The 16230-nt window shown below is 37.3% G+C and overlaps 1 protein-coding gene across 1 annotated transcript in view; it reads left to right on the top strand.

Annotated features, from left to right (window-relative positions):
• Positions 1-2350: 2350 nt before the first annotated feature.
• The window catches only part of tafa5a (TAFA chemokine like family member 5a), a 115562-nt gene continuing 101682 nt past the window's right edge, over positions 2351-16230 (top strand). The window contains exon 1 of the mRNA XM_079455448.1: positions 2351-2959. Coding sequence (XP_079311574.1) covers positions 2848-2959 — 112 coding nt within the window. The 5' untranslated portion in view covers positions 2351-2847. The remainder of the gene's footprint in view (positions 2960-16230) is intronic.

Raw genomic sequence — 16230 nt, 5'->3', positions numbered from 1 at the left:
TGTTGTATAATGCTGTAATATATCTATGTGTTGTATAATGCTGTAATATATCTATGTGTTATATAATGCTGTAATATACCTATGTGTTATATAATGCTGTAATATATCTATGTGTTATATAATGCTGTAATATACCTATGTGTTATATAACGCTGTAATATATCTATGTGTTATATAATGCTGTAATATACCTGTGTTATATAATGCAGTAATATACCTATGTGTTGTATAATGCAGTAATATACCTATGTGTTGTATAATGCTGTAATATATCTATGTGTTGTATAATGCTGTAATATATCTATGTGTTATATAATGCTGTAATATACCTATGTGTTATATAATGCTGTAATATACCTATGTGTTATATAATGCAGTAATATACCTATGTGTTATATAATGCAGTAATATACTTATGTGTTATATAATGCTGTAATATATCTATGTGTTGTATAATGCTGTAATATATCTATGTGTTATATAATGCTGTAATATACCTATGTGTTATATAATGCAGTAATATACCTATGTGTTGTATAATGCAGTAATATACCTATGTGTTGTATAATGCTGTAATATATCTATGTGTTGTATAATGCTGTAATATATCTATGTGTTATATAATGCTGTAATATACCTATGTGTTATATAATGCTGTAATATATCTATGTGTTATATAATGCTGTAATATACCTATGTGTTATATAACGCTGTAATATATCTATGTGTTATATAATGCTGTAATATACCTGTGTTATATAATGCAGTAATATACCTATGTGTTGTATAATGCAGTAATATACCTATGTGTTGTATAATGCTGTAATATATCTATGTGTTGTATAATGCTGTAATATATCTATGTGTTATATAATGCTGTAATATACCTATGTGTTATATAATGCTGTAATATACCTATGTGTTATATAATGCTGTAATATACCTATGTGTTATATAATGCAGTAATATACCTATGTGTTATATAATGCAGTAATATACTTATGTGTTATATAATGCTGTAATATACCTATGTGTTATATAATGCTGTAATATACCTGTGTGTTATATAATGCTGTAATATACCTGTGTGTTATATAATGCAGTAATATACCTGTGTGTTATATAATGCAGTAATATACCTATGTGTTATATAATGCTGTAATATACCTATGTGTTATATAATGCTGTAATATACCTGTGTGTTATATAATGCTGTAATATACCTGTGTGTTATATAATGCAGTAATATACCTATGTGTTATATAATGCTGTAATATATCTATGTGTTATATAACGATGTAATATATCTATGTGTTATATAATGCTGTAATATATATATGTGTTATATAATGCTGTAATATACCTATGTGTTATATAATGCTGTAATATACCTATGTGTTATATAATGCTGTAATATACCTGTGTGTTATATAATGCTGTAATATATCTATGTGTTATATAATGCTGTAATATACCTATGTGTTATATAATGCTGTAATATACCTGTGTGTTATATAATGCAGTAATATACCTGTGTGTTATATAATGCTGTAATATACCTGTGTGTTATATAATGCAGTAATATACCTGTGTGTTATATAATGCAGTAATATACCTATGTGTTATATAATGCTGTAATATACCTATGTGTTATATAATGCTGTAATATACCTGTGTGTTATATAATGCTGTAATATACCTGTGTGTTATATAATGCAGTAATATACCTATGTGTTATATAATGCTGTAATATATCTATGTGTTATATAACGATGTAATATATCTATGTGTTATATAATGCTGTAATATATATATGTGTTATATAATGCTGTAATATACCTATGTGTTATATAATGCTGTAATATACCTATGTGTTATATAATGCTGTAATATACCTGTGTGTTATATAATGCTGCGCGCTATAGGAATCACCAAGAACATACTGTGAGCTGGAGCTGTCCAATTTGCGAGGTGCTGAAACTCTTCTCAAAGCTTCGAATCTCTCAAGTCTGCCCTAGTCGGATTTTTACTGCTTGGTCTATAAACAATCATGTTTGGTAACAGTTCGATCCTATTTGTAGAGTAAACATTCATAATGATATGAAATATAATTTGACATGAGGATTCTTTCACTGCGTCCACTGCTTCGTGCAACGCTTGAAGCGCGTTCATGTTATGATCAACGAGGCTACACTTATTGTGTGTGTGTGTGTGTGTGTGTGTGTGTGTGTGTGTGTGTGTGTGTGTGTGTGTGTGTGTGTGTGTGTGTGTGTGTGTGCGTGCGTACGCTTCGTTGCGTTGCTCTCGTGCTGTTTAAGTAAAAGTTGAGGCGTCACGAAGTTTCAGTTTCAGAGCGTTTATGTGTCACAGAGGCGCGCCACTTCAGAGCTCGACAGATCTTTCCATCGCATCCTCTCAAAGATCTCGTTCGTCATCGTGTTTATTGGTTTTCGACAAGATGTAGATGTGAAAGAACTCAAACGCCTCACTGACCAGCAGATCTGTTCTTAAGAGTTCACGGCGTTGCGCCATGCGTGCGTATATGCGTTTCTAGTTTACGTTTGTTTCGTCCGACGTGGAGAAATCGTGTCCAGACGATATTTCATTTCTACGATTTCACGCGCCTCTTGGATTAACCGTTTCCCGGGATATCGAATCCGTTACGCGTCAAGTAAAAGACTTCATGTTCGATCCGTTGGACTTGAAGATTGCCGAGGGACTTAGGAAATGAGCGGTTCGTTTTCAAGATGTCTTTTTTAAGAATCACTCGTGGAGAGAGACGTTTTCTTCGAGGACGGGAGGGTTTGCAATGCTGATTTTGTCGCTGATTTCACAACACGCGTTTCAATGGCTTCAGCGGTAAGATCGATTAAGCGTAAGGATGCGATTAATTGGCCGAGGATGTCGACAACTTTCTGGGCTGTGCTCCTGTTAACGGCGCTTCTGATCGTGTACTGCGGTGAGTTTGCGGTGCGATTCCGTTTTTGACGGGTAACACTTCATTGATGTGACCTTAAGAATGATGTCTCGGTAGAAACTTGAATATACACATAAGACCAAACAACTCAATAATCCATGGCGTGATTTCTCCGGGAGAGATCAACTCTGACCGTGAAATGTAAAATCATGTCAAAGTGAAGATCATAATGTGCTTAAATAATAGCCTGCAACTCAAGGACATACGTGAAGGGATTTTAAATGGCTTTGTGTAAAAACGTGGTATTTACCCCAACAGACCCCATTTGCATTAATAAAAAATACATTTTATACGTAGCCTATTAAAAATAAGTAATATTACTACTATTAAGAAGAGACATAGACGAATCACTTCTACTATAGATTGAAGAATTGACTTGCACATTGACTACTTTCTTGTCACAATAAAACATAGACATGAGTTTACACATTAGAAAGTAATCACAATTTGCATGATCACAATAGCATGATTAATTCTGAACGTAGCTACATTAATGCTGGAGATGTTTGGCGTGGTTACCAGTCTAAGGCGAACGTGTACCCTGTTAGTTTTGTTGTATGTCTCTCTGTGTCTTACTGAGCAAATCACTATCTGCAGGTCTGCCCTGACCTTCTTGTTGTCTGTGATATTAATCTTCATCTAGATGTGCTGTCCACCACACGACAGTTATGTCTGAGTTGCTGTCAAGACCTTAGGCTGACACCTCCCAGCTCAAGCTGGAATTACTTGCACAGATGAGAAAGAAAACAGACAAGCATGGGCACAAATGGTATATTCACAATAAACACCAGGTTATGATGGCTAGATTGTTGTTGAATTGCCTTTTGGGATTCACAGAGACAGAAATAAAGTCTGTATTCTCTAGTGAGTCATGCAGTCGCTGCCTCTTTATATTAGCATTTTGAATTTTCAGAGTAGAGCCTTTTCTCTGGTTCATTACGGTGTAGCTATAAGAAAGTGGTCGTGTTTCGGAGAGAGATGGTGGGTTTCGCTGGTTAGTAATTGTAGAATGGTACTTATGCTGTACTCCACCCTACAAACTAATATTAAGTGAACGATGTTGATGTTTATTATGACCGTTCAATGAATAATATAGGGAGAGTATTGTTCTGTGTGCTGGCTCCCTCCTCTGGATGCTACTTGACATGTTGTTTGCTAAAGCCACGTCAATTTGACAATGCTGGAATACTGTGTCATACAGCATATACATAATAATATCACTTATGTGTTCTACTGCATGACAAAAGTGAACGGTACAATATCTGTACAGTTTTATATCGAAGAAGAAAACTTTTGACATACCAGGTTACACTAGCCCTGCATAACTTTACATTTTGTTTAAAGTTATGGTATAAATGGCCACTATAAAACACTACTAAATGACTAAACAGACTAAGGGTGCGGTCACACTAGACTTTGATCATACAACATTTTTTGGCGTAAAATGAAAGCCAGCTTACTCTATCCTTGCTTTCTGTACAAAAAGGTCACAATTTTATACTGGTCACACATCGTCAGTATGAAATCGCATGTCATAGTTCACCACTTTTCACATGAGGTTGTGTTGTGTTTCTGGTCCGACGCATTAACATGCCTTTGAATGGAAGTGAATGGAACAATAAAGTGTATGGTGACGGGATCTTATTAGACTAGTAAGCACACCTGCAATGCCCTAACAACCACATAGTAACACAATATATACATATAATCATAAAGTTAATCATACAACCCGGTATCTCGCCAAGCAAGGAGAAGTCAGCCATGGGCATTTATTAAAACACACACCAAAGGCAGTACAAAACCAATGCGAACAGGTCGCATTGCATTACAAGTCTAATATAGCTGTACGATATCATAGACAGTAGGTTTTAAACACCGACGACTGCGCTCTAGCAACGGCGTATACACTCCAGATTAGTGTGTGACGCAATCGGTGCAGGACAGCCAATGCGGTTTCATAACGTAAGCGAACGTGATGAAGCAAACAGTCACAAGAAACACGAGAGCCAATGCCATTTTACAATCCAAGCTGACGTTCAAGTGACAATTTTTTTAAATTGTACGCGACCCGACCAGTTTTATGGCGTATAGAGAATGTGATCTTTGGGCTCGGAAGACTCTGAATAATTTAACTTTTTTAGCATCTGTAAAATAGCATCTGTAGCTGTATCTGCCTGTTATGTGTTTTATATAATATAATATAATATTGGTGTAGGGGTGGGGTCGGGTAACGTCCTAAATTTAGTCTAAAGTGTGTGCACAAAGTAATAAACGTACACATTGGCCCCGTTACTCCACCTTATCAAATGTGATCTAGTATTGAAATACAGTATTATTGTGAAAACAATACGTTTCAATAATTTGTTCAAAACAAACAAGATTATTTTCAAACAATGAGAAGGTTATTAGAAACGTTACAAAGATGATTTTTTTGTTATTTATTTACATTCCAATTCATGTTGTAATAGATGAATATGCTATATATCTAATTATGCATTATCCTTGCCTATTTTATAGCAAGCCAAAGGCCTTTTCCACTGAATGAGCGATTTAACCACCGTTCGCATCATAGGGTGGACGCGGGTTTGGAGAGTTGTCAGATTTTCTGTCTGGCCTTGCGAGCACATCATGAACCTCTTACGGAAATGGAGGCAGTTCATATATGAATATTGTATTAGTTCAGAGGACTTACAAGGTTTTCTGACCCCAGTTGTCCCTTTTGAAATTGAAAAAAACCTTAATAAAGAAGAGCAAATAATGTTGATACCTTTTTGTAATAAAGATTTGTTAAGCCTGAACATTCTATTATTAAGGACTGCTCTAAAGGCGTCTTGTTTTTCCCTAATGTGAAGACTTTATAATCTAAACATATAAGGAACAAAGAGTCATCGGCTCATAAGAGTAGCTAGATGCTGCGTGTTTATTATTGTGATTATTATCCAGTCAGAAGACAGAAGACTTTCATAAACTGATCACTCATTGCCGTTTAAATGACAGTGTGTCACTCCATGAATTCATTTAAAATTTCTATTATTTTGAATAGCGGCCAAGTAGCATGGATAATACATAGCTTTTGACATTTCACATAAGGGTGGTCTTTATTTGAAGAGATTAATGTTCCCAACAATCTGGCTTCATTCTTAGTTGACTTAACAGTTAAAGTGTGAATTATATAATTATCAGTTGACAGGAAAGACTACGGAGATACTCACAGAGGCTGTTAAAATGTCTCCACTGCTTTATTATTGAGAAAACCAATTGCTTGGAAGAAAATGCCACCCTGGTGTTTTGAATTCCTGGAGGGCTCCATCAACGTGAGGCCACTCACGGGCTGTGACAGAAAATGTCTGGGGTGAATGAAAGATAAAAAGTGTAAAAAAAGACAAGCGCGGAATGAGAACGAAACAGATGGAAGAAAACGTGCCGGCCAGTGATCAGCTGCTGGAATAACTTGCAAAAATAATGGCACTCTCTGCGAATAGGGTACAGTTGAATATTTTCACCATGAAAGGCACAAATGCAATGTCTTTTCATTTCAAAGAACAGACTGCTTGGCATGGAAGCAAACTGCATTCAATAATGCAGATTTGTCTTTTTCCAAACATTGACGGTATGAGAGGGTCTGCGTGTTTCAACCTGATGCCTTTCAACAGGTCATTTCAGTAAGATAATTCAAAAGCTTTTTTTCTGGTTTTGTGTCTCATGAAATATGGTTGCATGCGAAGGGAATTTGATAACATCACAGCTAGTCTCCCTACAATTGTTGACATTCAGTAAAAGAAAGTTTATAATAAAATAAAACCAAATGCAGTTAACTCAAAGATAACATAATATAGAGAACGTTCCGTTTAGGTCTAATAATAGCTGAAATGGACACCCATGACCACACAAGTTGCAATCTGGTTTGGCAACCATACGCCTACAGACTACAGGCACATTGCGTGATATGATAGGATTGTTATTATTATCAACAGCAGAAATCTAACAAAGATTTCCTGTAAGTAGTAAAATTTTGTCCTAGAATTAATCACAATTTATAAATTGGAAAGAAAGATATATGTGCGCAAGTTGATTACTCAAAATATCGACGTAAAATGGCAAAGATTGACTTGTTGACGATGTTGCGATGTTCTTGTTACAATGACAAATGGTAACTTCTGGAGAGTCACCAACCCGTATGACTCTCACCGACACAGGTCTTGAGATACTGTATTGTAATAACATGATTGAGTTCAATCAGGTGTGTTTAATATCATCGATGATAATAATTGTATTCAATTGAATATATAACTGGTGTGCACCCTGGCTAAGTGGAGAATTGAGTTCCACTGATCATTGCTTTATGTAATCTGTGATTACCAATTACCAACATCTGTTTACATGCTACAAACAACTTCATCACACATTAAAAGACTATCTTCATTACGGTTTTATTACAATTGTTACATAAACTCTACTACAAATAAAGCATTTCTAAGGTGCTGTTTATTTGGATCAAACAAGCCATCAAACAAACAGACCATCTAACAAGCACTGACTCATCCAATCCTAGATCCAGCTTGGTTATTTATTTCTATAATAAACGTAACTGAACAACACACTCAACCTAAATTATTGTTATGCGGCCTCATGCTGATTTGAATCCATAATACAGTTTATTAGTACAGGCTGAGGGTCAACAAGACAAACAAACACAGCGCATATAATCCAACAATCGCAATCCAGGGACAGGCAGAGATCAGGGCATGCGACGAACAATCACAAATACAGTCCAAACAGGGTACAAGGCAGGCAGCAGACAATCCAAAGTGATATACAGGCTCGGTCAAAACACAAGCGTACAAGAGCAAAACAGCTTGACCGCTCATAATTGCAGCCGGCGCAAACAATACTTTGTGAAGAGTGAGTGAGATGCTGCAGGCTAAATAGTCTCCATGATAGGATGCAGGTGAGAAAGTAATCAGACATGGTGAATGGCATGGTGGGAAACGTCGTTCTAGCGTTCTGTTGAGCGGGAGCTCTGGTGGCCGAGGGAAATGTCTGTGGAGTTTGTGACAATTATGAATACAAGTAACCGATTACATAAAATATTTTTTGTCAATTTATTAATCATGTTAATTGAAATAATCACAAGAAGTGTCGATACATTTTTTTTGAATATACTCTAAGAAAATATATATATATCTTTTTTTTAATAGTTGACCAACGTACAGATTCATGGTTCAGGATTCCTTGTGACATTAATGCATGTATAAAGTCTGAATTATCAAGATCATGCCACCTCTATGAGTACTTTTTATTTTTTAAGGGCAGGGGTGTCATCCCATATTTTTGCCTGATATTTTGTGTCAGAGCATTGGGATTCTGACCTGTCATTTCTGGTCATGGGTTCTATTCACGGTATCATGTTCTAGACTTATGCCCTGTGTCTTCCTAGCACCTGCTTCCTGAAATGTACTCTTGTGTCAGTCTTGTAATGTTTTGTCTCGGAGCGTGGTGTTGGGACTCCAGCACTTCTTAGTGGCCATTGTTTTTCGCGTCCCAGCACCTATGTTAAATGAAAATCTGTATACTAAGGACACAAATGTAAGTATAATACTTTATTAATACATAAAGTGCAGGGGCGTAGCTAGCAATGTTGGGCCTTATGAAAGAATATGAGGTTGGGCCCCCTGCCTGACAAACATACAAGGCAAGCTGTCCAACATCTGCAATACAATAATACTGACCTATTACTCTTGACCACTAGGTCCTTATCTGTGCTGTTCTCTACAGTATCTCTGCCCTCTGTAACCTCTCTTTTAGTTTTTGATGACTGGACTTAAACTTGTTTGACTTAAAAATCCCTAATGTGAATGCTTACCATCTGATCTCACTTACTACAAAAGACGGGACGGAACCATGCAGTGAATGGGGAAATAATTTAGCTGGAAATGCAGAAATAAACTGTTTTTTTTCAGTTTTATTTGTTAAATTTGTTCTTTGGTAGATACATTTATAATTTATATGACATTACTACTAGTACTGACTCTAATCAAGGAATAGATTTCTGGGGGCCCCAAAAGTGAGTGGGCCTTAAGAATCGTTCGTGGCCACTTTCTGGGGGGGTTTTCCGCTCAGTCTGTTCGCGATTGGGTTCCGGAGAAAAAACGAGAAAATCCTGGCCAAAACGGGAGTGTTGAAGTGTATGATTATATTCTGTGTTGGTTTTCCAAGCTGGGAGCAGCTACGGGAGTCAAGGATTCCAAAGATGATGCCATGGTAACATGGTAACATTCAGTGCTAGCGGGCTAAAGCAAGCACCTTACTTTGTTCTTAATTCAACGCTAACACGTTTTTCATAACTACCGTGTGGGGAAGTAATGTTGCATTGAACAAATTTAGCTATTGAAGTTTTCCATATCCATTGTTTCCTGCAGTTACATGATTCATATCGCTAAATTACGATGCCTGTTATTGCAGAAACCCTTTAATATCTCAACTAACCTATCCTTGAGTGTATGCAATTATTGCCAGAATTCAAAGGGTAACCGTGCACAAAGATGGCATACATTTAATTAGTCCATTTGTCAGTGTCACTAGCCTGAAACTACTTAGACTACTTGGATAAAGCTTTAGAACAGGACAAGAGGCCATGCCTTTCCTATGGCTGCTTATTTAAATTATCGTCAGCATTCAGTAACTTAACACTGTCAACAACTTAAGAATGTCTAATCAATCCTTCCAGATAGTGAATACAATTCTAATTAAATGTGAGTTTTATTATAAGATATCATTTTTTTTATTTAGTACAGTGTAAAAATGCAGGAAGTTATTGAGAGGAGAGAGAGGAGCAAGATCGGGAAAGGACACAGAACCGTGACATCAGTTACATCAGTGCTTCTTGTGTTGTGCATTTCCTTAAGATGGATAAATAGATTCTTATAAACAAAAAAATACTAATTTATGAACATGAATAATTTTACGAAGCCTGTATTTATAATGCATTATAATGCCTTATAAACAATACGTTGTATTGTGTCATAAATAATTACAACAACAATTACAGGGCATTATATTATTTACCTATTTGTGGTTCTAACTTGATTCATTTAATGACGGATTTCAAAACAATAGTATAAAGAAATATTGTGGACGGAACATAACCTATAGTACACATCTGCAAACAATAGATATTTCTGATAAAAAGCAAAATAAACCATTTGTCATGATCCTGCCTGGATCATGACAGTCCCACGTATTTTGTGTGGAAGCACATGGCCATTGTTTGTTATGATGGCCATGTGCTCCCCTGCCGCGTCTTGACCCGTTCCTTCGTTTCATCGTCTGGCTTCCCGCCTGTAATTCTCCCCTTCACATGACTATGTAATTATGTAATTATCCCTTGTTAGTGTCCCTTTTTAATGCCCTTGTATTTGCCGTCCTCTTTTGGTTTGTTCTTTGTTATTCTTGTACTCACCCTGTGACTTTGTTGCTGCATTACCGAGCCTGTAGAGATTTATTGTTCCCGTTTATGTGCACGGTCTTGTTTTGCCCCATCGTGGGTTTTTTGTGTTTAATACATATCGAGTTTGTCTGCGTTTGGGTTCTGCCTTCTCCGATTCCACGTTACTTGGCTAAACTTGTCTCTCTGAAATTTTGAATTTAGACTGCGATACTAAGCTCAACCACAAACTGTCAATGTCCCATACATTTTCTGTTACAAGACCCATTCAACAAATTGTTAATTTAGTAAAATTAACAAACACAACATTTTGGATACAACTATTATACAATAACATACAAATATAAATTATTATTAATATAAATTAAATGTTATATTATTAGCCACTAGCCAGAACGAATAACAAACACACACCAGAGTATCCCAAACATGCTCAATGGGTGACATATTCGGTGAGTATGCTGGCCATACAAGTGTTGGGATGTTTTCAGCTTTCAGAAATTGTGTACAGATCCTTGCAACATGGGACCGTTCATTATCATGCTGAAACATGAGGTTGGCATTCAAAATTCCATCAATAAAATGCATCTGTGTTCGTTGTCCATAACATGCGCATGTCCATACCATAACCCCACCGCCACCATGGGCCACACGACCCACAACGTTGACATCGGCAAACCGCTCGCCCACATGGTGCCATACATCCTGTCTGCCGTCTGCCCTGCACAGTGAAAACCGGGATTCATCCCTGAAGAGAACACCTCTCCAAAGTGCCAGACGCCATCGAATGTGAGCCTTTGTCCACTCAAGTCAGTTACGACGATGAACTGCAGTCAGATCGAGACCCCGATGATGACGACGAGCATGCAGATGAGCTTCCCTGAGATGGTTTCTGACAGCTTGTGCAGAAATTCTTTGGTTATGCAAATCGATTGTTGCAGCAGCTGTCCTGGTGGCTGGTCACAGATGATCTTGGAGGTGAATATGTTGGGTGTGCAGGTCCTGGGTTGGTGCGGTTACAGGTGGTCTGCGGTCGTGAGGCCAGTTGGATGTACTGCCAAATCCTCTGAAATGCCTTTTGGAGACGGCTTATGGTAGAGAAATGAACATTCAATTCACGGGCAACACCTCTGGTGGTCATTCCTGCATTTAGCATGCCAATTACTCCCTCAAAACTGATGTGTTGACTGTTGACTGTAAAACTTCAGACTGTTATGTTAAGCATGCATTTTCTCTTAAGATGCGTGACAGACGCACATGCGCACCTTGGTCAGTGCAGCATAAATGCGATTAAGGTGTTTACATGCCTTCTTGTTGCAATTAAAACTGGCATATGTTACTTCGATTATGCTTGCTGGTTTAACACATTATTTAGATCAAATTATTGCATTTACATGAGGTGGGAGTGTAATCACAATATTGCCAAAATCCTATTATAAACTCATTATGAGGGAGCATGTACTGTAAAACTGTAATTAAAATGTTAATTACATCAAATCAATATCACTTTTGCACCGACAAATAATGTAACATTTTTATTTTTTATTGTGATCAGTGTTTGCTTTAGTTGAGCTCTTGACTCTTGTATTTCTTTGGCCGTCCAAGTCTGTTAAAGCACATTTGTTGCGTCAAAGAGAACTAAGATCCAGTGGGATCAGAAAATGGTGATTTCAGTACTATTAAGTTCCTTAAATAACTTGCGAGCATGTTATGTTATTAATAAATAAGTGAACACTGTGTTTTAATACTGTTTAAAGAAATTAAAGCAGTGATATGGACAACTAACAGAACATGGTTTTCATAAAACTGTTAAATGGACTCAATCAGACAATCAAGAATCAGTCTATGAAACTCAACAATGATGACAATCAACAAAAGAAAGCTTCATACTGCAATGCATGCTGGGAACATCATAGTACAAAAATCATTCATGAATCGCAGCATGCACTGCAGTTCATCTGTTGATCTGAATTAGTTTGATGAGTGTGCCAACCATTTGTTTCCTTATATTTATTGCTGTACTTTTATACTTGTGATCCAGAATGTCAACACCTGTCATGCTAACATCAAAATTATTTAAAGAAGCTTAATTTTACTACTGCTTGACACTTTTTGTCAATGCACAACCGAAGGAACCGAACCGAACAATAATGGTGATTTGTTGAAATTTCAACATTAATTGCGGCTGCAAAAGTGATATTGATTCAATGCAATGAACATTGACAAACAACTATTTATAACATCGATTCATGGCTTTCACACCTGCCATCTGGGTAAAAAGGACTAGCAGCCAGGGCAGACCTTCACTTCTGTAGTGGCAAGGTGCACTTCATATGCAAATAATCTTGTGAATCAAACGTATTTTCTAATGCGATGGAAACAAAATAAACAATGGGAAAAAAGCTCAGTGGGGGCATGAAGATATCCGCTGGGAGAGGTGGCCCCATTCCTCTCACACACAACACTGGGCAGGTATTCAAATGCACACATTACTCAGTCCGCATCTATTAGAAGAAAGCTAAAGCTAGAGAGATTTATTGCCCAGGTTTAACTGTATGGTAAAATAGCACATTAGGCAGATGATATCATGGTGTATGAAATGATTATGCATGCTTGCAGAAAAGTGAAAGAGCCCAGCACTTAATTAAATGCATGGTCTTGGTTTTACATCACTGGCTCTACGCTTGGCCCTTTTAACCAAACTTGCTGTTATTTTTAAAAGCAAAAAATTTTTCCACTCTGTTGGACATTTCTCTCTTTGTACATAGCCTTCCTTTTTTAAAGTATGGGGTGCTTGGTGGGCCAATTTTTTTGGACCATTTTCTGCTCCACTGGTCACGTTACTTCAAGCATGCAATTATATTTCTGTTTGCATGGTCTATTTTTCAGATATGGCAATGGTTTTTAATGTTCAAATGGGAATTGTAAGTGTGTTACTTACTCACATTTTACAATAAAAAATAGCTTTTTAATTGACATTATGTTAATTTACATTAACAATAGTTGATTCAGCCATTTTGAAAGTTATGTGTCATAGATAAATCATTCAAATATCGCCTCTAGGGGAAAGCAGCATTGGAAACTAAACATCTCTATGTTTTGTCTTAAGGTTGCATATCATTCTGTGCTACTAACTTATTATTTCAACCTGCAGTCACACAAGCATATGTTCTGTGTGTCCCTCTCTGTGTCATCCTGATGTAGGCTTTTAGTAAAATTTCAGGCATGCCAAGCTGGAGTCTCTGTAACTTTATGTAACTTTGGCATGTAGGGGCAAATACAGAGTGTTATGTCAGCCGTCGTAGTGTTTCGAAAGGCAGTGGAGAGTGGAGTGAGCAGTTGATTGCAATTCACAACCTTGCTGCTAGATATTACCGACTGGACCTTTCATCACAAGCATGTAAAGATTGCATGTAGAGTTTGCATGTTTTGCTATACTATTAAACTCAATCTGGAAGCATAAGATTTCGCACCTTTTATCGAAAACTTCCATCAATTTATTTAAGTTTACTATAGATAGTGTTTAGGCCATTTGCATTGTTGGATTACACGACTGTCTGATCTTCACTGGCAGCCTCAAACCCAATTTAATTAGAACAAAGACATTAAAGTGTCATGGATCACAATGGAGGCGGAGACTCAAGTGCAGGAAATGAGTGAATCAGGACCCACTCCCGGAGATCTTGACCCACGGGGGGAGAACAAGCTGCGGGGAGATGCCTCGACCCGTCGAAGACTCAAATGAGAGGTGCCTGGTCGATGACAGCTGTGTGGTCTGGAACGCCAACGGGTACTGCTGGGCATTGAGGTGAGCTAACAGGGGACGGCTATGGTACTGGAGATGAGAGCAAAGTGACTAGGATAGCTATGGCTAGGAAAACTGAGACTAGGATTACAGTCAGAAATGGCTGTAACACACAACGGTCTGACACAAGATGAGAGAACAAGAGGAATTAAATGAAGACACCTCAATGATGGGAATTAGCTACAGGTAAGAAAATAGTGAGATAAGATAGGTGCTACTGAACAGGGAAAGGCTACAGGTGTGAAAGTGGCGAGTGACACAGACACCGAGCGTAATGGCGAGCTATCTTCTCGACAAAACAAACACCCACACAAGACACAAAGCCCCAACATATACAGGATCATAACAGTAAAGGACATAAATGCACTATGATAGAACAAAATGTACTGTATAATTAAATCAGTTATAATTTATTATGTACAATGCAGGGTCATTCACAGTTTTGAATTAAAGCCAGTTTATTGTGAGGAGCAATTGTGTAACTTTGTTTTGAAGTGGCGGGGACAAAGAAGAACCGCCCACGGTGTCTGTCAAATCAATAAAAGACAATACTTCAATACATTATTTCTGTAAACACTTGTTTTGAATATTTATCATAGTGGCTGAGCATATGCCCTTCAGGTCCATCCATTGGCTACTCTTCTTTTCGACACCAGCTCTCACAGTATGGGGTTCCCAAACTGTGTTGAGAGACAGGGGATCATCCGGGGAAGGTCACTTGGCTGTTCTGGTGTATTACACAAAAAGTTTATTCCTATGACTAAAAATGTCACTTGTTTATTGGCAAGCAAGTGGCACCTAAAAGCACTAGTTGCTTCTGCAATATATTTTATCAACCCTGGTTCTTGAGTCTCTATATAAAACACCTGATTCAACTCCTAAGGGTGTTGGTTTGTTAATTAGTTGTATTAGTAAACTCGTGTTTAACAGCTAATGCAAGCAAAGACAGACGGTGAGCGCTTCGAAATGTGAGAGAAAGTGATATGATGTTAATGGCGTCTCCCACAAGCATTTTCCAAAATGTGGTGGGGACATGTCCCACCTCTTCTACTCTCAAATTATGCCTACGGTGAGGAAACTGTTATATCAGATTAGATCAATTTACAGCTCAACTGGAAATGACACACAATACAAACATTTTCACACAAAGGAACATTGGCTGAGAAGTTGCTCTTTCATAGCTCAGTAAATTTAAAACCAAGTTTCATGTAGATATCAGCCTTCTCTTAGATTAAGAGAATCAACGAAGGGGTGGCAACTCGCTGTGACTAAGAGAGAGAGAGAGAGAGAGAGAGAGAAATATACATCTCACAATACACAGTGTCATAACACTGAGGAGAAATAATTGTTAAAATACATTGAGGATGGAGCAGTACAATTCATTTAGATTGTTTAGACCGGTGGTTCTTTTTCTGCTGAGCTTAGCCCCAACCCTGATAAAACACATGTACAAGTTAATCACAGTTTTTAGAAATAGATGAGTTGAACTTAATGACAGACTGCTTGGTGTGTCACACTAGAATCGTTCTTCCATTACTTTAATGTCACACTTGAATCGTTCTTCCAGTACTTTAATGTCATACGCCAGTAGAAAGAGTTAACAAATCTGAGTTCAGTTTGCGACATTGCTGATATTTCTTATAAAATATCTGAGACAAAAAGAAAATATAAGTTGGTCCCCATTCACCTCTTTGGTATGAACACAAAACCACTGCAACTCAAGTCAGGGCAAAGGTTTTCTGTACCAACATTCCTCGTAGAAGTGTTCTGCAGATAAAAGAGTCATACAAGTGTGAAATTACATGAAGGTGAGTAAATGATGACAGAATCAAAATTTTGTGATGAACTACAGCTTTGTCTTCCTTGTCTTCCCAAATCTGAAACCACTGAAGCCAAGACACTTTACTGTAATTGTAACAAGGAAAGAAACCCCTAAAAGCATCTATTTATCAGCATTGCTCCAGACACCTTGGATTTTGTTAAAAGAAAAGTGTCTGTGCCAGT

The sequence above is a fragment of the Barbatula barbatula genome (genome assembly GCF_947034865.1).
Source record: "Barbatula barbatula genome assembly, chromosome: 4".
In the NCBI taxonomy this organism is placed as follows: domain Eukaryota; kingdom Metazoa; phylum Chordata; class Actinopteri; order Cypriniformes; family Nemacheilidae; genus Barbatula; species Barbatula barbatula.
This window is presented reverse-complemented; position numbering and strand designations above follow the sequence as displayed.